The sequence below is a fragment of the Mirounga leonina genome, unplaced genomic scaffold (assembly GCF_011800145.1).
Source record: "Mirounga leonina isolate KUSES-001 unplaced genomic scaffold, KU_Mleo_1.0 Mir_454, whole genome shotgun sequence".
NCBI classification, from domain to species: Eukaryota; Metazoa; Chordata; class Mammalia; order Carnivora; family Phocidae; genus Mirounga; species Mirounga leonina.
This window is the reverse complement of record NW_023270763.1, coordinates 8898806-8924961: the sequence shown is the minus strand read 5'-3', so window position 1 is coordinate 8924961 and position 26156 is coordinate 8898806. Positions and strand designations below refer to the sequence as shown.

At 55.0% G+C, this 26156-nt stretch overlaps 3 protein-coding genes across 18 annotated transcripts in view; 1 reads left to right on the top strand and 2 right to left on the bottom strand.

Moving 5' to 3' along the window:
* LOC117999470 (NADPH--cytochrome P450 reductase) overlaps positions 1-4606 on the top strand; it is a 59212-nt gene extending 54606 nt beyond the window's left edge. For 6 of the 7 annotated variants that reach the window (XM_034988599.1, XM_034988600.1, XM_034988601.1 and 3 more), the window contains 10 exons: positions 397-521; positions 824-913; positions 1279-1377; positions 2304-2420; positions 2528-2963; positions 3107-3256; positions 3352-3622; positions 3722-3867; positions 3959-4044; positions 4131-4606. In XM_034988599.1, the coding sequence (XP_034844490.1) occupies positions 397-521; positions 824-913; positions 1279-1377; positions 2304-2420; positions 2528-2963; positions 3107-3256; positions 3352-3622; positions 3722-3867; positions 3959-4044; positions 4131-4275 (1665 nt within the window). In that variant the 3' untranslated portion in view covers positions 4276-4606. The remainder of the gene's footprint in view (positions 1-396; positions 522-823; positions 914-1278; positions 1378-2303; positions 2421-2527; positions 2964-3106; positions 3257-3351; positions 3623-3721; positions 3868-3958; positions 4045-4130) is intronic. The other variant, XM_034988604.1, reaches the window with a different exon arrangement.
* A 128-nt stretch (positions 4607-4734) lies between these two features.
* On the bottom strand, positions 4735-10870 carry TMEM120A (transmembrane protein 120A). The gene is made up of 12 exons (XM_034988607.1): positions 10684-10870; positions 8918-9036; positions 8554-8670; positions 6625-6684; positions 6318-6413; positions 6152-6241; positions 5906-5971; positions 5729-5790; positions 5533-5625; positions 5342-5406; positions 5169-5237; positions 4735-5086 (listed from the first exon to the last, which is right to left on the bottom strand). Exons 1-12 carry the CDS (start codon positions 10762-10764, stop codon positions 4973-4975), a joined length of 1032 nt encoding a protein of 343 aa, XP_034844498.1. The 5' UTR covers positions 10765-10870; the 3' UTR covers positions 4735-4972.
* A 1344-nt stretch (positions 10871-12214) lies between these two features.
* The window catches only part of STYXL1 (serine/threonine/tyrosine interacting like 1), a 58739-nt gene continuing 44797 nt past the window's right edge, over positions 12215-26156 (bottom strand). For 2 of the 10 annotated variants that reach the window (XM_034988612.1, XM_034988611.1), the window contains exons 8-10: positions 24447-24544; positions 22755-22867; positions 12215-12469 (exon numbers count right to left, since the gene is read on the bottom strand). In XM_034988612.1, coding sequence (XP_034844503.1) covers positions 12338-12469; positions 22755-22867; positions 24447-24544 — 343 coding nt within the window. In that variant the 3' untranslated portion in view covers positions 12215-12337. The other 8 variants (XM_034988609.1, XM_034988608.1, XR_004676270.1 and 5 more) reach the window with 7 other exon arrangements.

Sequence of the window (26156 nt, the reverse complement as noted above, 5' to 3'; positions counted from 1 at the left end):
AGGCTGGGGGGAGGCTGCTCTGGGGACAGCCCTCTCTTCTGGCCGGGGCCCCGTGCTGAGCGTCTCCTCCCCTGTCCCTGGCCCCACTTTGCTTCCCCGGGGGCACGGGCTGCGGGAGCTGACAGGCGAGAAAGGTGAAGCAGGCTGGCCCCGATTTGGCTGGGCCAGGAGCGCCGGGTAGGGACGGTGAGTTGCCCCTGCTGCTCACCCAGGGGTGAGGCTTACAGGCTGCAGGTCACCAAAACCCAGCCACTTCTGGGGGCCAAGGTGGCCTACCTCACTGTGCCGGGCATCTGGCAGCCGTGGAGGCCCGAGCGTGCACGCGGTGTGGCCGGCTCTGGGGAAACCCACCCCTGACCCTGACCAGGACTCAGACCCGCCCCTCTGCCCGCACAGGTGTTTGGTCTTGGGAACAAGACCTATGAGCACTTCAATGCCATGGGCAAGTACGTGGACAAGCGGCTGGAGCAGCTCGGCGCCCAGCGGATCTTTGAGCTGGGGATGGGCGATGACGATGGGAAGTGAGTGCCCCCCCCCCCCCCCACCCAGCCCCGGAGCCCACGGGGGTTAGGGCCGACTGTGGCACGCGAGGGGAGGGGAGCACAAAGCCACGTGTCAGCGAGCCTCCTGCCAGGCACACCCCGAGGCAAGGGAAGGCAGTCCCCACCCCCCACCTGCACCCCCTTCTTTGTCTCACCCCCTCCTCTCGGCTGTCCCGGCCCCGGGATTTGCACAAACCCTCCAAATGCTGCCCGGCGCCGTGGGTTACCTCCCTGAGGCCCTCGGGCTCCCCGGGGCTGGGCTCATTCCCTCGTGTCACCAGCCTGGAGGAGGACTTCCTGACGTGGCGTGAGCAGTTCTGGCCGGCCGTGTGCGAGCACTTTGGGGTGGAAGCCACCGGAGAGGAGTGCAGGTGAGTGTGTGCCTGCAGGCTGGGCGGGGAGCGAGCACCCCCCAAGGGTGGGAGAGCTGGCCTGCAGGGGCCCCAGCGGGGACCCCACGAGAAGCTGGTAGAAGCTGAGTCCCAGAGTGCGAGGCTGGGTCCAGGCACTCGGGCTCTGCTGGGCAGTGGGGGCTTTCCTTACCTTCTCATGGAATGGCCTCGAAGCCGGCAGCTCGCCAGGCCCCCCCAGCCCTCCTCCTTGTCGGCTCCCTCTCCTTCCCACCGCCTCCAGACCCTCCCCGCGGCGGGGTGGCAGGCGTGGTCTCAGTCCCTGTCCCTGAGGCAGCCTCCCTCCTCCCGGGCCCCTCCCCGCCTCACTCTGTCTCCCCTTCCAGCATTCGCCAGTATGGGCTGGTGGTCCACCCAGACATAGACCCGGCCAAAGTGTACATGGGAGAGGTGGGCCGTCTGAAGAGCTATGAGAACCAGAAACCGTGAGTAGAGGGCGTGCGTGGGGTCCCGGGGCCCACTGAGCAGCCAGCAGTCCTGTGTCCCCTCCTTATCTCCACCCTCGTCCCGGAGCGGGCAGGGGTGGGGGCACCCATGATTTCCTCCCCACCGCACAGGAGGGCATAAGGCCCAGAGCAGAGAGGCGGAGGCCGCCCCCCCGGGCCCTCCCAGTGGTCCCTCAGGCCAGGGCACCGCACCTGGCAGACTGGCACTGGGTCCGTTAGCGCTTCCTTTGACCTTTTGCCCTATAAAGATCCTGGGGCCGGGAGGCCCAGATCCGTGCCTGGACCAGGACAGCGTGAGTCTGGCTGAACTCTGGCAGAAGGGCTCACTTTCCTTAAAACCCACCTCGGTATTTGGACTTTTTTGTCCAAAAACAGTATTCCTCTCTCGGGCCCCTGACTCCCCTTACCCCTGGGTGCCACCCGGACCCCTAGAGCCGCCCAGGAAAAGTCCCCCCGTTATCCCCAGAATTTAAGACCAGCGACTGTGCAGAGTAAAACTGCTGGTCCAGGGCATGTGGGGTGAAGGAGCTCTGCTCCAGTCACTGGGGGGCCGGGCACCCTCGGTCTTGGGGAGCCATCTTCAAGGGGCCTGGTCCTCCTGCGCACTCAGCCCACAAACAGGTAGTATGTGGAGGGTCTCCCCGGGTTTTAGTGGCCAGCCTCTGTTTCCTTATTTGTAAATAGGGAACTGATAACCTAGTTCTGCTCACTCTGGGGGGTTGTTGGGGGCCCTGCCTTGGATCGGGCTGGGAGAACCTTTCACATATTTGGAGAGCCTTCCTGGGGCCCTTGGAGGCCGGCTCTAAGGTTCCCTGTGTTCTGTGAAACCTGAGGGGTCCCCTGGGGGCAGGGAGATTCAGACTGAAGTCCCAGCCAATCACTGCGCTGCTCTCTTCCCCACCCAGCCCCTTCGATGCCAAGAATCCCTTCTTGGCTGCTGTCACTGCCAACCGGAAGCTGAACCAGGGAACGGAGCGCCACTTCATGCACCTGGAATTAGACATCTCAGGCTCCAAACTCAGGTGCCAGCAGCCGCCCCCTCCCCCAGCCCACTCAGGGCCTCTGGGCCGCCTTCCCTGACCCCCAACCCCTCCTGAGCCTCACGTTCCCCTCGACCCCCCACCCCCAGGTATGAATCTGGGGACCATGTGGCCATTTACCCAGCCAATGACTCTACCCTGGTCAGCCAGCTCGGTGAGATCCTGGGTGCCGACCTGGACGTCGTCATGTCCCTGAACAATCTCGATGGTGAGTCCCCTGGATTCGGGGGAGCCCCCCCGCCACCCCAGGCCAGGCCCGAGCCCCCACAGTTCCAGGAGCTGGAGCAGACCTGCTGGTCAGCGGCCACTGAGCCCAGGCCCTCGTCCTCCTCCCTCCCCGCAGAGGAGTCCAACAAGAAGCACCCCTTCCCCTGCCCCACCTCCTACCGCACGGCCCTCACCTACTACCTGGACATCACGAACCCGCCTCGCACCAACGTGCTCTACGAGCTGGCCCAGCACGCCTCCGAGCCCTCGGAGCAGGAGCAGCTGCGCAGGATGGCCTCCTCCTCGGGGGAGGGCAAGGTAGGCCCGGCCCCGGCCCTCCCCTCCCGCACCCCTCCCGCACCCCGGTGTCCCCGGCCCCGCCCCAGCCCCGCCCTCGCCTCCTGCGCCCCGGCGTCCCCGGCCCCGCCCCCCGCGCCTCACCCTGCTACCGGCCCCCGCAGGAGCTGTACCTGAGCTGGGTGGTGGAGGCCCGGAGGCACATCCTGGCCATCCTGCAGGACTACCCGTCCCTGCGGCCCCCCATCGACCACCTGTGCGAGCTGCTGCCCCGGCTCCAGGCCCGCTACTACTCCATCGCCTCGTCCTCCAAGGTGCGCGGTCGGCCTCGGGGGCCGGGGCCGGGGCCGGGGTCCGGCCGGCGCAAGGGGCCTCGGGCATGCGCTCACCCCTGCCCCGCCCCCGCCAGGTCCACCCCAACTCCGTGCACATCTGTGCCGTGGCCGTGGAGTACGAAACCAAGTCCGGCCGCGTCAACAAGGGTGTGGCCACCAGCTGGCTGCGGGCCAAGGAGCCCGCCGGGGAGAATGGCCGCCGGGCCCTGGTGCCCATGTTCGTGCGCAAGTCCCAGTTCCGCCTGCCCTTCAAGGCCACCACGCCGGTCATCCTGGTGGGCCCCGGCACCGGGGTGGCCCCGTTCATCGGCTTCATCCAGGAGCGGGCCTGGCTGCGGCAGCAGGGTGAGCACGTGGGCCCGGGCGGGGTCCCGCGGGGTCGGGCGTGCCTCCCCTGCCCCTCCCCCCTTGCCCAGCACGGCCTCACCCCTGCCCTGCCACCAGGCAAGGAGGTGGGGGAGACGCTGCTCTACTATGGCTGCCGCCGCTCCGACGAGGACTACCTGTACCGCGAGGAGCTGGCCGGGTTCCGCCAGGACGGCTCCCTCACCCAGCTCAACGTGGCCGTCTCCCGGGAGCAGCCCCACAAGGTGAGACCTCGGGCCGCCCCTCGGGGGCCGGGGTGCTGGGACTCGGGCCGGGGTGGGGGGCCTCCTCACAGTGGCCCCCCCCCGCCCCCAGGTCTACGTGCAGCACTTACTGAAGAGGGACAAGGAACACCTGTGGCAGCTGATCCACGAGGGCGGCGCCCACATCTACGTCTGCGGGTGAGCGAGGGCAGAGCAGGGGGAGGGACGAGGCCCACCCGCCCGCGGGGACCCCCTCGCCCAGCGCCCCCTCCGTCCTGCCCCAGGGACGCTCGGAACATGGCGAGGGATGTGCAGAACACCTTCTACGACATCGTGGCCGACGGGGGGGCCATGGAGCACGCCCAGGCCGTGGACTACATCAAGAAGCTGATGACCAAGGGCCGCTACTCCCTGGACGTGTGGAGCTAGGGGCCGCCCGGCCTGCCTCTGCCCCTCGGGCCGCTGCAGACTCGCTTCCCCATGTAATCACTTCCCTCGCTCCCTTCTGCCAGTGTCCTGGGTAGTTTCTGCGCGGCCTCGCCCCCGGGAGGCAGGCCCAGGGACAGAGACTGGTCCGGGTCCCAGGCGCACACCGGCCCCGGGTCAAGAGAGTGTATTTTGTAAACCCCTCAGGCCCTTGGGGGCTGTACAGAAGGGGCTCTTAGCTGAGCTGGGCCCCAACCCCCTCCACGTTATTTTCAATGACTGTAAATAATTTTAAATGATCTCTGGTCCTTGGAATAAAGTTCTGTTTTCGGTATTTCCTATTGCTTGGGTATATCCGGGGTCTCCCCCTGGGCCTCCTTAACTCAGAGCCCCAAGAGGCCGTGTGGGGGTGGCGCCGAGGCCCGCGCCTGACCCTTTGGAGAGCACACACCTCAAGCCACCTCTCTGCCACTCTTCCTTTATTCAGGCTGCTGGCCCCCGGCTCCCTGCAGGCCCGGAGCTCAGGCCCGGTCCTCTCCAGCGTCGCCTTCGGGGCCCACAGAGCCCACAAAACTCCAGGGAGAGCAGAAGGGACCCTCCCAGATGAGGGAAGCCCCCTACCCTCTCAAAGGGGACAGAAGCCCCTGCCAGGCCAGAGGGGCCATAGGGAGCTGGGTGGCCATGGCGGGCAGGCCCAGACTCATTCTTTCTTGCTCCCTTGTCTTTGACTGTGGAATTTCTGGTGCACAACCCGCAAGGTGGTGAAGAAGTTGCCAAGGAATAGGAGGAGGAAGGGGAAGCCACACATGAGCACCTGGGGGGAGAAGCGGGGTCAGGACTGGGCCGGGCGCTGGCCCTCGCAGTGTCCTTCCTCCTCCCCGGGTCCCCGGGCTCACCTGCCACTCCTTGCACTCAGGGTTCCGGGCCAGGCTGAACAAGGTCAGCGCGTTAAAAAGCTGCCAGAACTGGGGGGGGATGGAGGGTTTCAAACAGAAGCCAGTCTCCTCGAGGGCCCACAGCCAGAACCGGGAGGCCTGGCCAGATACACCGGGGGGCAGAGACAACTTACGTGTCCAAAGAAAAGAAAGGGCAGCAGGAAGGTGAGGCCCCGCCACATCCAGGACTGGAAGCCCTCTGCAGGGAGAAGCGGGGGGGGGGGGGGGGGGGGGACACGGTCTCTCAGCCCCACAGTCGGGAAAGGATGGGCCTTTCCCAGCCCCCGTTCAGGATTCCCGAGAGAGGAGGCCGTGCCCAGCTCACCCACAGTGAGGTCCATGGTGTGCCTCTCGCCCAAGGCCCGCAGGCGGTATAGACAGCCACTTTGGTAGTAATACTGCAGGAACTGCACGAAGCCTGGGGGTGGGGGACAGCGGAACTGGGCTGGAGCTCACGGTCCTTGGCACCCCCTCCCCGTGGGGGGGCTCCCGAGCAGAGCAGGGCCCTCTGAGACACTCACTCTGGTACATGGAGAAGGACAAGAACTGGTTCCGGAACTTCTGGTACATGAGGCCGTCAGGCCTAAGGCAGAAAGCAGCGGGAAGGGGAGGGAGCTCAGGGACACCCTCTCTCTCTGCCCCGTGCTCCCCTGCACCCCCCACCCCCTAGGCCCTGGGAGCCAAGTCTGGCCACTCACCATGTCAGCATGACTCCCGACAAGAAGGTGGACACGTAATGATGGAAAACCCACCAGCCCTTGATCCTGTATCGGGAAGCCGCTGTCACTCCTGTCCCCTCGGCCCCGAGGATCGATGCACGGGGACGGGGAGCCAGGCTGCGGTGGGAGGAAGCCAGTACCCCGACCCCGGGCCTGCTCCTCCGGGACCCACGGCCCCCCGCCCCCTGGGTCGCTCCAGTGCCCCAGCCCGCCCCGGGAGCCCACCGGGAGCCGTTGTTGATGAGAATGCTCTCTCGGATGGTCAGCGTGCAGTAGTACCAGACCAGCAGGAAGTTGAAGGCGGCGTCCGTCACCCTGCGGAGGGCACAGAGGATGTGGGTGCCGGCGCCCACACGGAGCGGGGCGCGGCCCCGGGCAGCAGGACACCCACCTGGAGTTGAGGAGGAAGCGGCAGGTGAAGGAGATGAGGATGAGGATGATGGTGAGGTAGAGCTTGAACTTCTCATACTCGTCCTTGTAGGCAAACCTGGGTGGGCACACACTCGTGGCACAGGCTGGGGTGCCGGCAGGGCCCACCCTCGCCTCGGCCCGGAGGGAGGCTCCTGCTCCGGACGTGCTTCCGCAGGCGGCTCAGGGCCGGCACCCCGGGGGGCTGAGCCCGGGAAGCGGGGGCAGAACGGAAAGGACCCGGGAGGGTGGAGAGCAGGGTTGGGACCCAGCCCACGACAGCGAATTACTTAGCCTGCTTGCTCAGGAGGGTCACGTTGACATTGCCCAGAACCAGGCTCAGGTACAACCTAGGGGAGGGGGACACCAGGTAAAGAGAGGCCCCCAGGGAGAGGAAAGCCAGTGGCACAGAGCCGGGGACCCCCCCGCTTCCCACGGCAGCGGCTTAGGGTTCTGAGCCGGGGGGTGCTGCACACCAGCTCCACAGGAAGGAAACACTGGGGCGCAGCCTTTCTGCCTGCTCCCGGGTAAACCAACATCCCCTCCCTCGCCTCCCCCCTCCCAGGGTCCCCCCCTTAGGGCCTCCAGGGTATCCCGTGGGAGCCATGCCCACAGCTCCTATTGTCCCTGTGGGCCTTGGGCAGGACTCAGTGCCTGTGTGCATGCCCACCCCGTCACCTACCCCCCTCCCCGGGTTCCCGCTACCTCCGAGAGCCTTCAGCCCTGAGTCTGCCGCAGCACCCCGCACCATGGCCACACCAGGACCCCCTCCCAGCCAGGAAGGGCTCCCTCAGCTCAGAAACTGCTCGCACTCTGACTCCAAGTGCCCAGCCTCCCAAGCCGGTTTCAACAGGTGGACCCTGGCCCTCACTGAGGCTTCCAGGCCCCCGACCCCAGTCTCCTTTCCCAAGCCAGTTGAGTCCCCAGGCCCCCCTTCCACGACAGCCCCTTTCTTGTCAACCCCACCACCCCCAGCCTCTTGCTGCCGTCACTCCCACCGACGGAGCCTGTCTGGCCCTTCTCTGCCAGACGAACCCCAAGAGGTGACCAAGTCCCACGTGTGCAGGACGCAGCGCACCCACACACGAGCCCCTGCTCACACTCGGGCCGTGGGGCACAGGCTCAGAGTGGTTAAGGGACTTGCCCCAGGCCGCGAAGACACGCTGGGGTGCAGCGGGCACCTGGACTGGGCCGCCTCTCAGCATCGCCACCGGCTCCCTACACCATCCCTGCAGAGGCCCTGTCAAACCCTCCCTCCCGGCTGACATCTCCGGGGGGCCCCTCCTCACCGGCTCTAAACACCCGCCCATCGCAAATGACGAGGGCCCACGCCCCGCCCCGCCCTTCCCACCTCCCCAGTGGTTTCCCTTTGCTGGGTCTGTGCTCCAAGGGCCCGCGCTCTCGGCGGGGACACGTGCTCCAGTCTTCCCTGGGTACCAAGTAACACGGACCCGAGCACGAGCCTCCCCCGCCCCCCCGCGCACGAGTTCCACTCGCTGGTCTTGCCTTCTGCTCCCAACCAAGCTTTTGAAGAGCTGCCTACACTTGCCTGTCCCCCCATTAGCCACCCCCACTTCCACCAACCTGCAGAGCGCTCCTCTCCCTGACTCCGGCAGACACCGCCCCTTCCGTACGGCTCCTGACCGCCCCACCACCGGCTGTCTGGTCTGAGGCTATCAGCTGCTCCTTCCCCCACTCCGCCGCCCTCTGGGACATGCTCCTTTCCAGCTGTCTTGCTGCCCCAGGCCTCCGCTGGATGATTTTCACTCACCCTAGGGTTGCGCCCTGGCCCCTGCCATCCCCCTCGGTGACCGTGGCTGGCCTAAGGGTCGCCCTGCCCAGCCTACTGGGCCCGAGGCCAGCTCCGGGCTTCGCCTCTGGTCTCATTCACCACCCCCCACCCTGAGCTCTGGCCACACGCGCCGTTTCCACCCTCCCGTGCCTGCCAGGCTCCCTCCTTGATCCTCTACGCTTTCCCTGACCTCCAAGCTGGGCGAGGAGCCCCTCACTGTGCTCCTCCATTCCCTGTCCTTCCCCCACAAAACACCCAGCTCCGTGAGCTGTCACCATCGCTTGAGCTGTCCCCCCAGCCTGACTGCTCAGCCCACAGTGGGTCCAGGCACCATCTGCTGGCCAAGTGACCAAGCAGAGGAGACCACGCTTCAGGCCACTCTCCCAGGAGCGTCTAGGAACTGAGCTTGGGGGAGGGGGGGTCTCACCCATTCTTCTTGGGCAAATAGGCCTCCATATCGAAGAAGAGGCCCTGGCGCTCCTTGATCTGGTTCTCCAGCTCCTGGGCAGCCTCCTTGGCCCCCGACTGAAGGGAGGGTTTGCATCTGTAGGTGGGCCCACGGAAGCCAGAATCAGAGAAGCCCCCTCCCCCCCCCCCCCCCCCCCCCTCACACCCGCCACCCCCCGGGCAGGAGGCGAACATGGCCCAGCAGGGGGAGAAGCCATGCCCTGGGACACTCAAGGGTGAGTGCCTGCTCTCCCCCCACCCCAGATCTGACCCCCAGCCCTAGGCCAGGGGGTATTGGAGGCTTGGGGGAATCAAGGACGGGGCGGCGGGGGGGGGGTCCTAACTTCTTTAGGACAAGAGCCAGCTCCTGGAGCCGCTTCTTCTGCCGCGTGATGGCGCTGGTACAACCGTTCTGCAGCTTGGTCAGCTCCTCCAGCTTCAGGCGGTACAGCCGGTGGGTCTCCTGGGGCAGTGGGCGGGGGACCAGAGTGAGCCGGAGCCTGCTGGGCAGAAGGTGGGGCACGGACTCCCCCCGGGCTCTTTGGGAGGGTCTGAGCAGGAAAGGAGGCAGCCAGCCGAGGGACTCCCTGAGGTTGCCCTCTCCCCCAGGCAGGCCAGGAGATGGGGCTCCCCCTGCAAGCCCAGAAACAGCACCCCTGTCCCAGAAGCAGACTAGGTCCCAGAGACTTTGTTTCATCTCAGCCCACGTACTAGCTGGCCCCGCCCAGATCTGTGCCACCCTGAGTTCGGATTCCAGGCACAAGGGTCTACCTTCTGGACCAGTCAGGTGCCTTCAGGCAGCCACTCTGCTTCTCTGCGATCCTCCTGCCTACCCAGGCTGCTAGTGCAGAGGGAGCTGGGGTTGTCCAAGCAGCCTGCCGCTCTGGCCCTCCCAGCATCTGCCTCCCAGGTTAAAGGTCATCAGGCTTCAGCCCTTAGAATTCCTGCCTTTAAGACCAGTCCTTTTACCCCTCCCCCAGCACCTTTGGCCCAAAGCCTCCCAGAGCACTTTGCCCTGGTGGGTGAGTTTCCAGAAAAGCAGCCTGGAGACAACAAAGGGCAGTATGAAGAAGGTCAGGAAGGGGTGGCCAGGCTGGGAAAGTAGGTCTGCCCTGCTCAGGACTGGCAGGGGCACGAGTGGCAGCAGCGTTAGCCTGGCCAGGGAGCGGCAAGGCTTCAGCGCAGACAGGAAGGGGCTGGAACCAGTCCAGGAGAGACAAAGGCATGACCGAATACACAGCTAGCCCAGGCTCTACCCTTTCCAGGTCTTGTTTCTCGTGCCTTAGAGGGGCCACCACACCCCTTCAAAACCCAACATGAGCCACATCTGTCTACCCCTACCAACCACTTTCTCCTGGTGGAGACCAGCAGCCTTCTCCCCTGCTGGCCTCCCCACAGAACGGCACAATGGTCCACACAAGCCAGATCCCCACGATTCCTCCCATGGCTCGCCAGTGGTATCAGAAAGGTTCCAAGCCCGTCCGGGCCCATGAGGTCCCTGCAGGGTCTGGCCCACCCACTTCTCCCCTCCCTCTCCTTCCAGCAGCCACATAACCCTGCCTTCGTGGGCGCTGTCCTTCAGCCTGGACGGGGCCCCGCCCCCATCCCGGCACTTCACCTAACCACCACTTCCCCTGGCTGGGCCGGGCCGGGCCGGGCCGCTCCCCTCGCCGCACTCAGCCCAGACCCCCTGCGCTGCCCTAGAGCCACGCCGGCGCCCACAGCATGTTTGCTGAGTGACTGACCCAAGGTTGGGCCCGGCCGGCTTTGACTCGGGACCACTCTCCTGGGAGAGGACGGGGTAGGGGTCGGGGCCTGAAGGAGGCGCCCCCCCGCAGAAGGCCCCAGGTCCGCCAGACTCAGTGGGTTTCCGCCAGGGTCGCAGCGGCCGCGCGGGCGATGGGGGCTGCCGCCGGACACTCATTTGAGGCCGAGGGGAGGGTCCAGCCAGGACCACCAGGACCCGGGGCCTCGCCACCCTCCGGAGCGACGCCGGGGTCCCCGACCCTTGACCCGGAACCCCCCACTGCTGACCCACGGCTGCCCGACCCTTGACCTCGAGCCAGAGAGACGTGGCTCAGGGTCAATGGGCGCCCGCGCTGGCACTCACCTGGATGCTCTGGAAGTCCTGCTGCAGCTCCTCCCAGTCCCGCAGGCAGTCCCCCAGCGGGCCCGGGACCGGGGGATGCATGGCTGCCGGGGCCACGCGCCGGACAAGCCGAGTCAAGGACCGCGCCGCAAACCCGGCCAGCCCGAGGGGCCTCCACCGCCTCCGCCACCGCCCCCGCCCGCTTCCGGGCTCGCGCCGCCGCCACTACCAACGGGAAAAGGCCTGGAACGGCAGCGCGCTAGCCCCGCCCTCCGCCCGAGCCAATCCGGGCCCGGGGCGGGGCCGGGGCGGGGCCGAGCGCAGCAAGGGCGCTCTCCCCGGCACGCTCCGCGGGCCTGGGGCTGGCGCGGCGGTGGTTGCCGGCTCGGGGCTCGGCGGGTCGTGCCGACCGCGTGGCGTGGCCCACAGAGCTCTGGCCCGTCATGCTGGTAGTAAACCGAGGCCCACGGAGGTGACCCTTGCCTCGAACACTCTCGTCCTTGGGAAAGCTGCGCCTCTGCCCGGAGAGGATTCTGAGCCTCTTTTCTCGGCTGGATTTTTACAGCGGCCACCTTCCTACTGTCTCCCTGCCTCCAGGCTCACCGCTACTGTTCTTTCAGAGCCACCAGCCTGCGGTCCTAACGCACCAGCCTAATCCCCACCATGTCCCTGACGGAAACTTACCAGTGGCTCTGCCCTTCCCACCAGGTCCCTAACCCACAGAGCCATCGCTTGCAGCCTTCCCAATCTCTGTTCCAGCTCCTATCCTAACTGATCCCAAGCCTGCGCTGACCGGAAAGCCCTTATCCGTAGAGCAAAACCCCACTCCTTGAGGGCCTGAGCTTCCTTTGGGAGGAGGGGGAATCCACCTTCCTGCAGAGAGTCCTGGGAGGTGAGATGGCTTTCACCTCTCTGTCCCTCCCTGGCTGCACGCAGGTGGCAGGGAGTGTCTGCTGAATGACATGGACATCCCAAATTCCCTATCCATCTTCTGCCCTCTCCTGACTGGTGCTGTGGGTGCAGCCAGCACTAGGAAGTACATTCTGAAAAAAATTCCCTTTAAGACCTGAGGAATTTCTAGAAACATGGGTGTAGTAGATAGGAGGGGTGGAAATCTGTCTTTGGGGAACCCAGCCAGGAGGAATGGGGAGCAAGGAAAGGAAATCTGAACAAGTCATCAACGGGCAGAGTGGTGGGAGTGCTGGGACCCGGGATGAGACAGGGTGTACTTGTGCCTGGAGCCTGGCACCTGGGCCAATGCTGGGCCTGGCAGATCTCCACCCATGGGGGCACTGTGACACCCTGTGGACCAACACAAGGCAGGGGGAACCCTTGGAGCTCCTCCAAGCCAGCCTCCAAAGGGTCCAGGTCATTGGGGGCATGTGAGATAGCTGCTCAGGAGCCAGATGCTCTTCCAGAGGCAGCTTCAGAAGAGCAGTGGGGGTGGGCCAGGAAAACCCAGGGATGGGGGCTCTCGCTGAGTCTGAGCAGAGTACGCCTGCTCTGGGGCGTGAACGAGGAGCCTGAGAAGAACCACTGCAAGAGGCCGACACAAGACTCCAGGCAGCAAAGGCCTTCTCTTTCCACACCAACCTGGTTACACAGCCTGGCCCACTACCCACAAGAGGTCCCCAAGCGAAGTTCTTCAGGACCCACAGCTGGACCACAGAGAAGATCAGTAGAGTGGATCCCAGATGTCTGTGACAGAGTCTCCGAGGATGACCTTCTCCCACTCCGACAGCTGAGCCACCAAGCCCCGATTGGGATGCACGTTGTTTTTGCACTTCTTGACAAAGGCCCAGGACTTCTGTCAATGCAAGGAGAGAAAGCAGACTTCAGGGTTGGACCGGGGCCAGCTCAGGAGGGACAGGAGGCACCTGCCCATGGGCCAGCAACATGGCTTACTGGCTAGACATAGAAACAGCAGCAGCCCAAGGTTCATACATCAGGGCAAGGAGTCATAGGAACTGGCTCTGTTCTGAGCAAGCTCCTCTGCTGCTAGATATGGAGACAGAGATCATTCTTTCAGATGGCCCCTGTGAAGGTTCAGACAACATGGGTGAAAACTCCTGTGGGCAGGAGAGCACCATGCCCATGCCTGTCACACAATGCAACCTCAACAAAGGTTTGCGTTGTGAACAGAAAAATTCATGGAAAGGGGAAGAGAACTATGGGGGAAATTCTCCAAAGGGAAACTGAAGCCACTTTCTTTCAGGTGTCCACCTTAAAACGCAGGCGGGAAAAGGACAAGCTGGTCTCCATCTGGATGGAGGACAGAGGAAAAAGGAAAAGCCAAACTAGGAAGAGAAGAAATGCATCCCAACCTAATAAAGACCATATATGACAAGCCCACGAATAACATCATACTCAGTGGTGAAAGACTGAAAGCTTTTCCTCTAAGATCAGGAACAAGAGAAGGATGCTAACTTTCATCACTTCTATTCAACATTGTACTAGAAGTCCTAACCAGAACAGAAAAGGGAGGGAGGGAGGGAAGGAGGGAGGAGGGAGGGGGGAAGGAGGAAGGAGGAAGGAAAGGAAAGGAAAAGGAAAAGGAAAAGGAAAGGAGGGAAAAGAAAGAGGCATCCAAACTGGAGAAGTAAAATTACCTCTGTTTGCAGATGACATGGTTTCATGTGTAGAAAACCTTAAAGATTATACCAAAAAATATCTGTCAGAATAAATGAATTTAGCAATGTTGCCACATTACAAAATCAACACTCAAAATCAGTTGCATATCTATACACTAACGATGAACAATCTGAAAAGTAAATTAAGAACACAATTCCATTTACAATAGCATCAATACTTAGGAATAAACTTAACCAAGGAGGTAAAAGACCTGTACCCTGAAAATTATGAAACATGGCTGAAAGAAACTTAAAAAGACACAAATAAATGGAAAGACAACCTATGCACATGGATAGGAAGACTTAATACTGTTAGGATGTCAGTACTACTCAAAGTATCTATAGATTTAATGCAATCTTTACCAAATCCCAACAGCATTTCTTGCAGAAATTGAAAAACCAATCCTAAAATTCATACGGAATCTCAAGGGACCCCCAAATAGACAAAACAATCTTGAAAAAAGAGAACAGCACTGGAATTCTCATACTTCCTGATTTCAAATCTCTGAAGTTATTATAAAACTACAGTGATCAAAAAGTGTGGTATTGGCATAAAGACAGACATTCAGGAGAGACAGCCCAGAAATAAGCCCTTGCATATATGGCCAAATGGCTTCAACAAGAGTGTCAAAAACCATTCAAAGGAGAAAGGACAGTCTTTTCAACAAATGGTGCTGGGAAAACTGGATATCCATATGCAAAAGAGTCAAGCTGGACCCCTACCTCACACCATGTACAAAATAAACTCAAAATGATTGAAAACCTGAATGTGAGAGCTTAAACTATAAAAATCCTAGATGAAAACATAGGAGAAATGCTTCATAACACTGGATTTGGCAATGATTTCTCTGATAAGACACCAAAAGCACAGGTGATTAAAAAATGGACAAATTGGACTACGTCAAAATAACAAACTTCTATGCATCAAAAGACACGATCAACAGAGTGAAAAGGCAGCCACAGAATGGGAGGAAACATTCCAAAAATCATATATCTGATTTATATCCAGGTGTTAATATGAAGAATATAGAAAGAGCTCCTAAAACTCAACAATAATAACAACAAAAACCCAAACAACCCAATTAAAAAACAGGCAAAGAACTTGAATAGACATTTCTCCAAAGGATAAATGAATGATCAATAAGCACATGAAAAGATTTGCTCAACATCACTAATCATTAGGGAAATGCAAATCAAAACTACAATGAGATACCACCTCACACCCATTAAGATAATTATATTTAAAAAAAAAACAAAACAGAACACAACAAGCATTGGCAAGGATGTAGAGAAACTTGAACCCTTCTGCACTGTTGGTGGGAATGTAAAATGGTGCAGCCTCTATGGAAAAACAGTATGGAGATTCCTCAAAAAATTAAAAATAGAGATACCATATAATCCAGCAATTCCACTTCTGGGTATCTACCCAAAAGAACTGAAAGCAGGCTCTTGAAGAGATATTTATACACCCATATTTGTAGCAGCATTATTCACAATACCTAAAACATGGAGGCAACCCAAGTGTCCATCAATGGATGAATAGAAAAACAAAATGTGCCATACATACACAATGGAATATTATTCTATCTTTAAAAAGAAGGAAATTCTGACACACGAGACAACATAGATTTACCTTGGGGACGTTATGAGAAGTGAAATAAACCAGGCAACAAAAAGACAAATACTGTGTGATCCACTGATATGAGGTACCTAGAGTAGTTGAGATCATAGAGACAGGGAGTAGAATAGTGGCTGCACGGCCTGAGGGAGGCAAGAACAGGGAGTTAGTGTTTAATAGGTATAGAGTTTCAGTTTTACAAGATGAAAAGTTATGGGGATGGATAATGGTGAAGGCTGTACAACACTAGAAAGTACTTAATACCACTGAACTGTACACTTTAAAAAAATGGTTAAGGGGTGCCTGGGTGGCTCAGTCGGTTAAATGTCCAACTCTTGGTTTTGGCTCGGGTCATGATCTCAGGGTCATGAGATCAAGCTCCATGTCGGGCTCCACGTTCAGTGTGGAGTCTGCTTGAGATTCTCCCTCTCCTCTTCTCCCTCTCCCACTCCCCCTGCTTGTGTTCCCTCTCTCGCTGTGTCTCTCTCTGTCAAATAAAATCTTAAAAAAAAAAAAGAAAGAAAGAAAGAAAAAGAAAAAGAAAGCCCTAAAGTCTCCATCAAAAAAGCATTAGGACTAATGAACAAATTCAGTAAAGTTACAGGATACAAAATCAATATACAAAAATGAGGTGTGCAATAATAATGAACTATCAGAAAGAGAAATTAAGAAAACAATCCCATTTACAACTGCAACAAAAAGAATAAAATATCTAGGCATAAATTTAACCAAGGAGGTGGAAAACTGTACACTGAAAATTATAAGACATTGATAAAAGAAACTGAAGAAGACACAAATAAATAGAAAGATATTCTGTGCTCATGGATTAGAAGCATCAATATTGTTAAAATGTCCATACTACCCAAAGCAATCTACAGATTCAATACAATCCCTATCAAAATTCCAATGGAATTTTTCACAGAAATAGAACAATCTTAAAATGTGTATGGAACCATACAAGACCCTCAAATACCTAAAGCAATCTTTAGAAAGAAGAACAAAGCTGGAGGCATCACATCCAGATTTTGAACTATATTACAAAGCTATAGTAATCAAGGCAATATGGTATTGGCATAAAAATATACATATAGATCGATGGAACAAAATGGTCTAGAAATAAACCCACACATATATTTTCAATTAATTTATGACAAAGGAGATGAGAATATACAATGGGTAAAGGTCAGTCTCTTCAATAAATGGCATTGGGAAAGATGGACAGTCACATGCAAAATAGTGAAACTGGACCATGTCTTACTCCATACATAAATATACTCAAAATAAATTAAAGATTTGAACGTAAGACCTGAAACCATAATGCTCAGAAGAAAACATATCCAGTAAGCTCCCTGTTATAAGTCTTGGTGATGATATTTTGGATTTGATACCAAAAGCAAAGGTAACAAGAACAAAAATAAACAAGTGGGACGACATCACACTAAAAAGCTTTTGCACAATGAAGGAAACCATCAACAAAATGAAAAGTCAACCTATGGAATGGGAGAAAACATCTGTAAATCATATATCTAATAAGGGGTTAATACCCAAAAAATATAAAGAACTTTTGCAACTCAATAGAAAAAAAAAATCTTATTTTAAAAAGAGCAAAAGATCTGAATAGACATTTTCCCAAAGAAGACATACAGATGGTCAACAGGTACTTGAGAAGGTGCTCAACATTACTTATCATCAGGGAAATGCAAATCAAAATCACTAATGAGCTATCACCTCACACCTGTTAGAATGGCTGTTACCAAAAAGATAAGAAATAATAAGTTCTGACAAGGATGAGAAGAGGGAACCCTATGCACTGCTGATAGAAATGTAAATTGGTACAGCCACTAGGAAACTGTATGGAGGTTCATCAGAAAAGAAAGAACAGAACTACCATATGATCCAACAATTCCACTTCCGGGTATTTATCCAAAGAAAAAAAAATACTAACCCAAAAAGATATCTGTACCCCATGTTCACTGCAGCATTATTTACAATAGCCAAAACATGGAAACAACCTACATGGCCTTTGATGGGTGAACGGGTAAAGAAGATGTGGAATGAAAAAAAAAAAAAAAAGATGTGGAATGGAATGGAACACACAATGGAATATTATTCAACCATTGAAAAGGAGGAAATCCTGCCATTTGTGACAACATGGATGGACCCTGAAGGCATTATGCTAAGTGAAATAAGTCAGAGAAAGACATATCATATGATCACACTTATAAGAGAGCCTTACTTATGGAGCCTAAAAAACAAACAAACAAACTTAACTCAGACACAGAGACTAGAGTGATGGTTGCCAGAGGTAGGGGCCAGGGCTGGGCAAAATGGGTCAAAGTGGTCAAAAGGTACAAACTTCCAGTTACAAAATAAATAAGTCCTATGGATATATACAGTATTGTGACTATAGTTAATATTGTATTGTTTATTTTATTTTTTAAAGGTTTTTATTTTTATTTATTTGACACAGAGAGAGAGCACAAGCACAAGCAGGGGGAGGGGCAGAAGGAGAAACAGGGTCCCCACTGAGCAGCGAGCCCGATGCAGGGCTCGATCCCAGGATCATGACCTGAGCCGAAGGCAGATGCTTAACCAACTGAGCCACCCAGGCGTCCCTGTATTGTTTATTTTGAAGTTGCTAAGAGAGTAGACCTTAAAAGTTCTCATCACAAGAAGAAAATTTTTTAACTATATGTGGTGATGGATGTTAATCATTTTATAGTGATCATTGAATAATTATTGTATACCTATAATATAATGTTACATGTCAATTATATCTTAATAAAAAGCAGAAAAAAAATAATTGAAAGCAAGATCTCAAAGAGATATTCATACACCCATGTTCACAGCAGCATTATTCACAAAATAGACAAAAAGTGGAACCCAAGTGCCCATCAACAGATGAAGGGATAAATAAAATGTGTATATAAACAGATACACACACACACACACACACACTGGTATGTACCTAACAGAGCATCAATATATGTGAGGCAAAAACTGATAGAACTGCAAGGAGAAATAGATGAATCTGGTGTCACAGAAACTTCGTCACCTCTCTATCAGTAATGGACAGATAGAACAGGCAGAAAATCAGGATGACCATAGTTGAACCCAACAGCACCATTAATTAACTCAATATAACTGACATCTATAGAAATATTCCATCAAACAACGGAACACACATTCTTCTCACACTCAAATGGAACATTCACCAAGATGAATGTTCATCTAAAATCAATCATCTAAGCTTCCCTCTTGGGAAATGAAAAACAGAAGAGTAAATTAAGCCCAAGATAAGTTGAAAAAAAGAAATAATAAAAATTAAAGCAGGGGTCCCTGGGTGGCTCAGTCAGTTGAACTTCCGACTCTTGGTTTCGACTCAGGTCATGATCTCAGGGTCATGGGATTGAGCCTCGTATTGGGCTCTGTGCTCAGTGGGGAGTCTGCTTGAGATTCTCTCTCTCCCTCTGCTCCTCCCCCCCCACTCTCTCTCTCTCTCAAAAATAAATAAAATCCTTAAAAAATTAAAGCAGATATCAATGACATTGAAAACAGAAAATCAACAGGAAAAAAATCAGTGAAACCAAAAGCTGGTTCTTTGAAAAAAAAATCTGCAAAATTGATAAGCCTCTAGCCAGGCTACTAAGAAAAGGAGAGAAGATACAAATTATTAATATCAGAAATGAAAAATGAGACATCAGTACAGAGCCCATGGACATTAAAAGGATAATAAAGGAATACTATGAACAACTCCATGTCCACATAGAATCTAGGTGAAATAGACCAATTCCTTGCAAGACACAATCTGCCAAAACTCACACAAAATCACACAATCTGAATAGGCCTATATCTATTAAAGAAATTGAATCAGGGGCACCTGGGTGGCTCAGTTGTTAAGCATCTGCTTTCGCCTCAGGTCATGATCTTGGGGTCCTGGGATCAAGCCCCGCGTCAGGCTCCCTGCTCGGTGGGAAGCCTGCTTCTCCCTCTCCCACTCCCCCTGCTTGTGTTCCTGCTCTCGCTCTGTGTCACATAAATAAAATAAAGAAATTGAATCAATAAATAAAAAAAAATTATCTTCCAAAAGAGAAAGCACCAGGCCGAGATGGACTCACTGGTGAATACTACATACAACAGAATACGATTCAGCCTTAAAAAGCAAGGAAATTTGGGGCACCTGGGTGGCTCAGTCATTAAGCATCTGCCTTCGGCTCAGGTCATGATCCCAGTATCCTGGGATTGAGCCCTCCATCGGGCTCCCTGCTCAGCAGGAAGCCTGCTTCTCCCTCTCCCACTCCCTCTGCTGTGTTCCCTCTCTCGCTGTGTCTCTGTCAAATTAAAAAAAAAAAAAATCTTAAAAAAAAAAAGCAAGGAAATTTGAACACGTGCTATAACATGAATGAACCTTAAGGGTATTATGCTAAGTGAAATAAGCCAGTCACAAAAGGACAAATACTGTATGATTTCATTTATGTGAGGTACCTAGAATAGTCAAATTTATAGATACAGAAAGTAGCATGGTAGTTGCCAGGGGCTGGGAAAAGAGGGGAATGGGGAGACGCTATTTAATGGATACAGAGTTTCAGTTTTGCAAGATGAAAAGAATTCTGGAGATTGGTTGCACAACAATGTGATTGTATTTAACACTGCTGAATTGTGTGTAATTAAAAATGACAGAGATGGTAAATTTTGTGTTATGTGCATTTTGCCATTATGAAAAAAAAAAAAAAATCCGTGGTACCCTGGGCAGAGCTATGTAGTTGTAAGGTTTACTAAGTCCTGGTCAGGTCAGATTGGGCCCTTGAGGGCAAACCATAACCATAGCCCCCCATGCTCACTGCTCACAACCCCTTTCCAGCCCACAAAGCATCTCCTGGGACTCACAGCAAACATCAGCGGGTTAGAAGGGGGAAGGGTCATGGCCAGGTAACTCTTGGTAAGGGGAAGCAGCTAGCCCACAGCCCCATTCTTCAGACTCAAGGCCTGTGCTCTCCCTGCTGCCTTAGGGCCCTGTGGAAAGCCCGGATTCCAAAACTGGGTCATGTGGCTTTGGATTCCAACTCTGCCACTTACAGCTATGGGGCCTTGGACAAATTACTCAGCCTCTATAAACCTCCTGCAAAACGGGGTTAATATGCTGCAGGCTCACTGTGTTTTCATCACACATAAAGTATTCACAAAGGCGTGTGGGAAGCATTCTGCCAATGGTAGCTATTACAATACCTCAGGAGTTGGTTTGAGGTTTTGTTCTTTTTTTTCCTCTGAAGATTTTTTTTTTTTTTTAAAGATGTCATTTATTTACTTGACAGAGAGAGACACAGCGAGAGAGGGAACACAAGCAGGGGCAAAGTTACTCCCAGTAGTTTAAAGGAACTGAAATAGGTTTCTTAAGGGCTCGCTGGCTCTGGGAGCCCATACAACCTTGCACCAAAGCTTTGAAAGCCAAGGGCAGGCAGGGTGGCCCCAGGTGCCAGATTCTTCCCAGTTCACTCCTCAACTTCCCACTCCTGGTCTTGGTACCCCCAAGGAACTGAGTTGGGACCATAAGCCCCAGGAAGCAGTCTATTGCCCAAGAGTGGCCCACACCCCTTTTTTTGCCAGTCCCATGGGCTCCGACCATCACCGCTAACAACAACCAGGAGCACAGCTGCCCCAATGCGCAGAGGAGGACCCCAGGACCACACAATGGGAGAAGGGAATGTCTCTCTGGACCTCAGGCAGCAGCAGAGCTGAGCCCAGGTCAACCTCTATCAGCAATCCAGGGCATTGCTTGGTAGCAAGAAAACCTAACAACCACACAGGACTGACTCAGTCTGGAAAGGACCCAGCAAGGTCCCAGTGGCAGTCCTTCCTGCCCACAGCTGCTTTTGCCGAGACTTATCTAGATGGCATCTCAGGACACAATGCCCAGCAACGGGACTTCCTTGTACATGAGACAGAGATTGCTGCCCCAGGATGGGAGCCCCAGGGCTTCTGCCGAGAGCAAGGACAATCTGGCCCTCAGGGGTCCAAGCACCTGTCCACCCACTGACCACTGACAGGGACAGCTACACCCAGACAGGCCTCACCCTCCCTGCTGGAGTCATGCAGGGGCCAGTAAAGGTCAGGGTGTGGGCCTACATGTGCCCCGTCGCCGAGGGGGCCTGGCCCTCACTGCTGGAGAACTCAGGGGAGCCAGGTGGGAGTCCTCTCTCTGTTCTCCCCCTAGCCAGCTCGGGAAGCAGCCTGTCATCTGCCTGTAATATGAACAAAGAGACGACTGTGACTTGCTGGTCAGGGCTGGGAAGCATCACAAAACATCAGAGTCACAAGGCTGTCAACCTTTTTGTGCCCAAACCTCACTGTGAGCGATCAGGAAGCCAGAACCACCACAGGCCAGGTCTCCAAATGGCCCAATTCAAGCTCCAGGGGAGCTCGAGTCCTGGAACGCCCCCTGCAAGCAGAGAGCTCTGCCTGCCTTCCCCCAGCTCCCCGTCTTCTCTTCCTTGATGTTCCAGCTCAACAAGGCAGCGAAGCAGAGGTTCCTTGCAGGCCTGAGCCCGTTCCTGGGGAGATGGCTGGAGAGACATCTCTATAGGAGCAACGGCACAGGCCTCCCTCCCCAGATTTATGAGAAACTTCCCCTTCCCCCCCCAGCACACCCCAAAATACTCAAGCAGGCAAGGATCCCTGACAATTCACCTTGCACGGGGTGAGAAAACAGGGGTCTGGGCCTCTCGCTCCAGGCCCCGTGATTCTGCCTCCAGACGCTTTTCTTTTTCAATCGTAGTAAAGCAGACGTAACAGAGAACTTCCCATTTTCACCATGTTTGGGGGTCCGGTTCAATGGCAAGAAGTACATTCACCATGTTGTGCGACCGTCACCACCGTCCATCTCCAGAACTTTCACATACATGAAACAACTCCCCATTCCCGCAGCATAATGTCCTCCGGTTCATCCATGTGGCAGCAGGTGTCAAAATGTCCTTCCTTGGCGAGGCTGAGGAATAGTCCATTGTGTGGACAGACCATTTGTTTACTATCCTTTCGTCTGTTGACGGACAGATGGGTTACTCCCACCTGTTGGCTACGGTGAGTAATGCTGCTCTGAACACGGCCCCACAAACATCTGAGCCCTGGCTTCCACTCCTACAGGTGGAACTGCTGGCTGCCCGAGACTCTTTCTAGCTGGCAATTTCACCCCCAAAGAGCACGTGGGGCCAACATCCCAAACCGCTGGCAATGGGCTCTGACCATGGTCATTTTCTGACCCTCCCCTTCCTTCAAGCACAGCCCTGGGCGTACGTGGGAGCTTTTCGGGTCCCACCGAAGCCCTCTGAAGTCATGCAAAAGCTGTGCCTCCCCTCGGGGCAGGCCGCCATCTCCTCATGCCGTAGGAAGGCACTGCCCTCGGCGTCACAAGCGCTGGTTCCACGGAGTTTGTGGTGACCGGTCTCCGCCCCCTTCTCCAGTCCGGGTCAAGACTGTTGGAGTAGGTGCCCTTGGAGCCCTGCCAGGGTCGTAGTTCTCTGGCTCCAAGCAATAACCAAAATGCACCTCCCTGGAGAAGCCTCAATGAACGCTGGTAGACAGACTGATTGCAGTGGGGGACACGTGGATGGTGCTGCTAGCCGTGGCCTTGCCCAGCCTGAGTCCCTGGGCCTGTCCCATAGCCTCTGACCCAGATCTTTGGGACCTCGCCCTTGGGTGTGGTATGCTGGGTAAAGCACTGGACTTGGGAGTTCCCTTTCCAGATCCTTCTCCTCCCACCCCCCAATTAGGGCCCCCTTCCTCCCAGGTCCAGCTCTGACCCTGCCTGCTGGAGGCAGCTGCAGTCTGAGCCTTGACCGGGCAATGCATACCTTCAAGGTCTGCTCCTTCCAATGCATGAGGAAGGCCAAGGTGGCCGCACAGCTGCGACTGATGCCCAGGGTGGAAAAGACCAGGATGACCGAGCCAAGCCGGAGGTGAACTTCTGCAAGAGGAAGGAAAGGTGTGTGGGGAGGGGGGCAGGGAGGCAGTGGGGCTCATGGATGTGTGTTGCTGGCTTCAGTGGGCCCACGGTCCAGGAGTGAGTTCGGACCCAGCCCACATGTCCTGGGCTAATCCCGTGACCTCTCTAGGACACCGTTTTGTCACCTGGCAAACGGGGACCCTCAGACCTCACTGGCAGTCCAAGAGAATCACACTGGGTGTTCGGCATTACCCTGCAAAGGCCTTTTTTTGGCTCCCCAGGCTTCCAGCCCAGGAAGCTCTGCTACCAGTTGGCCTCCCTGGGTGGGACAAGAGGATGCTCCCCCCACCCGACTCCCCCCACCCCCAGGCACTTGGATGCCGACAGAGGTGGGAGGAAATCTAAGCTGGCTTCCTAGGCCAGTCCCCCCAAGAACTGGAGATAAACGTATCAGGGCACCTGGGTGGCTCAGTTGGTTGGGTGTCTGCCTTCGGCTTGGGTCATGGTCCCGGGGTCCTGGGATCGAGACCCACATTGGGCTCAGAGCCTGCTTCTCCCTTGTCCTTCCCCACGCCCCCAACTTGTGCACTCTCTCGCTCTTGCTCTCAAAAATAAATAAAATCTTAAAAAAAAAAAAAAAAAAGAACTGGAGATAAACATATCAAAAGCGAAATCACAGACTGTCAGCACTGGAGGAGGACCCCGAGATGATGAAGGCCAAGTGCCTCATCGTATGGACAAGGAAACAGAGGTACAGAGCAGTTAAGGACTGGCCCAGAGCCACCCAGCAAGGTAGGGCTGGAGAGGGGCCCTCTGTGCCACAGGGCTCTGCCATCCCGTGGCCAGACACGTGGCAAGTCGCAATCTCAGATACTAGTCAAGTGATAGTTGCAACCTCTTGGGCAAATAAGGGATGTTTGGGCCAACACATCATCTTCCAGCCTCCCGTGCGGCCCCTCGAGCTGGGGCTGCATTGGTGCGGACCCGACTCGACCTCACTCTCTCCAGCCCATCTTGCTCTCCTTGGGGAATCCTGGCCCCAGAATGACTGAAAATTCCACCTTCAATGAGCAGTCACTGCCATGTGTGGTGGGAGAGCCGAAGGGGTGCTGTGCACACACCAGGGATCATGGAAGTCAGGGCTGGGAGGGTTCCAGAGTTTTCCTTCCACCCCACCCCGCAGACCAGACAGGAGGGAAGAGATGGAGCACGATTCGCCTGTGGGTCCCCAGAGCCCAGCCCAGAGCAGGCCTCCCTGAACGCCTGCACTCACGGTGGGTCAACACGCCCATTGCCCAAGAGGCTCAGCGAGGCCAGGACTGGGGCTTGGCCAGCCCCCAGAGGTCCTAGTGGTTCAGCCAGGGCCACAACATGGGGCACTCAATCGACAATCTGGTGCTCTTATTTGGCCCCATGTCCCCCGAGGTAAATGTGTGGCTGTCCACATGGCCGAGGGCTCCTGAGGGCTGAGCTTGTCCTGGGGCTTGGGCTGGGCCCTGCCCTTCCTCTCCTCAGTGCTGGCTGTCCTGATCAGGAACAGCCGTGTGGACAAGGTACCACAGCCCCTCTGGCCCCTGGGCACAGGCCAACCGCTCCTTACCAAGGAAGTGACAGAGGTGCCGTAAAAAGGGGAAAATGTTGGCTTCCGGGGAATCTTCAATCTTGATGTGCAGAAGTTTGTTACTGTCATCTACAAAACTAAACAGAAGGAAAGCCCAGGAAATCAGGCAGACTGGCACACAGCCCCCCTGGAATGAGCCTCGTGCACAGCAGCGGGACCACATTGCAGGGATGCTGAGCGGGCTTCAGGGAGAGGTGGCAAATAACTGAGCCTGTCTCAGAAAACAAGCACCTGCTTCATGGGGGGGTTGTGCAGATTAAGTCAGTTCATCTATGGAAAGCATTTGGCAATCTGCTTGGCACATAGTAAATGCTCAATAAATGTGACATCATTATCATTAACCACTCATGGTCCTTTGCTAGAGTATGGTGCGAAAAGTCAGATGAGGATGGGCAGGAATATGTAATGAGCTTGGAGAATGAGCCTGCTATGTTAAATGGAGAAAGCCAGGTAAGAGATATGGAGAGTGGAGCAGGGGGGTGGGGGTAGGGGCTGTTTGAGACACAGTGGTCAGGGAAGGCTTTGAGCAGAGGCTTAAAGGAGGTAATGGAACAAGCCAGGCAGCCATTTGAGGAAAGAGGGTTCTGGGTAGGGGAGAACACAAGTGCAAAGGTGCTGAGAGGCAGTATGTTTAATGGACCTGAGAAACAACAGAGAGGTAAGAGTGGCTAGAACATCCGGAACAAGGCAGAGAGAGGACAGAGAGGAGGTAGAGGATGCCTGCAAGGAGCTTGCAGAACATATGGCACGTATTAAGTACTTGGGCAATGTTAATTACGAAGACTGTGGTCTACTGATGACATTAGGCAGCATGTAGACCACTGTAGCATGCAGAAAGCTGCAGTAGATTCAGAAATAAAGAGGCTGGTTTAGTTTCAGCAGACCCAAGCACAATGCACATCCATCCATCTGTCCATCCATCCTTTCTTCCCCATCTCTCTCTCTCTCTCTCTCCCTCCCTCCCCCATCTATCCATCCATCCAGCTATTCATTCTTTCCTCAATGCCTACTGTGTGTGAGACCTTGGGCTGGACTCTAGTGGCCAGAAGCTGAACCAAAGAGGGCCGGCCTCTCCCAGCTTCAAGGAGCTCCCAGTCTGATGGGGGAGGCAGACACAGAAACAAATAGCCCCAATCCAACTGGCTAGACTTGGGGATAGACCTGCATGTGATACTGAAGAGGAAGGGCAGGGAGAAGTTGAGGGAGCTGGGAAAAGCTTCACAATGTAGGAGGCATCTAGCTGGAGAAGGTGGAAGGAGACAAGGTTACTATATAAAAATTAACTGCATTTCTATACACTAGCAACAAACAATCAGAAAGTGAAATTTTGAAAATACCATTTATAACCACCTCAAAAATACCAAATACTTGGGAAGAAATCTGACACAAAGTGTGCAAGACCTGTACACGGGAAACTATAAAACATTTTTTAGAGAAATGAAAGAGCAAAGTAAATGGAGGGATAGACCCTGTTCATGATCAGGAGACTCAACATTGGTAAGATATCAGTTCTCCCCAAATTGGCCTATGGATTCAATTCTATCCCAGTCAAAATTCCGGCAGGCTTTTTGTAGAGACCTACAAGCTGATTCCAAAATTTATTGCAAATGCAAAGGAGACAACTTTGAAAAAGAACAAAAGGAGAGGACTGGCTCTACCTGACTTCACAATTTATTATAAAGCTATAGT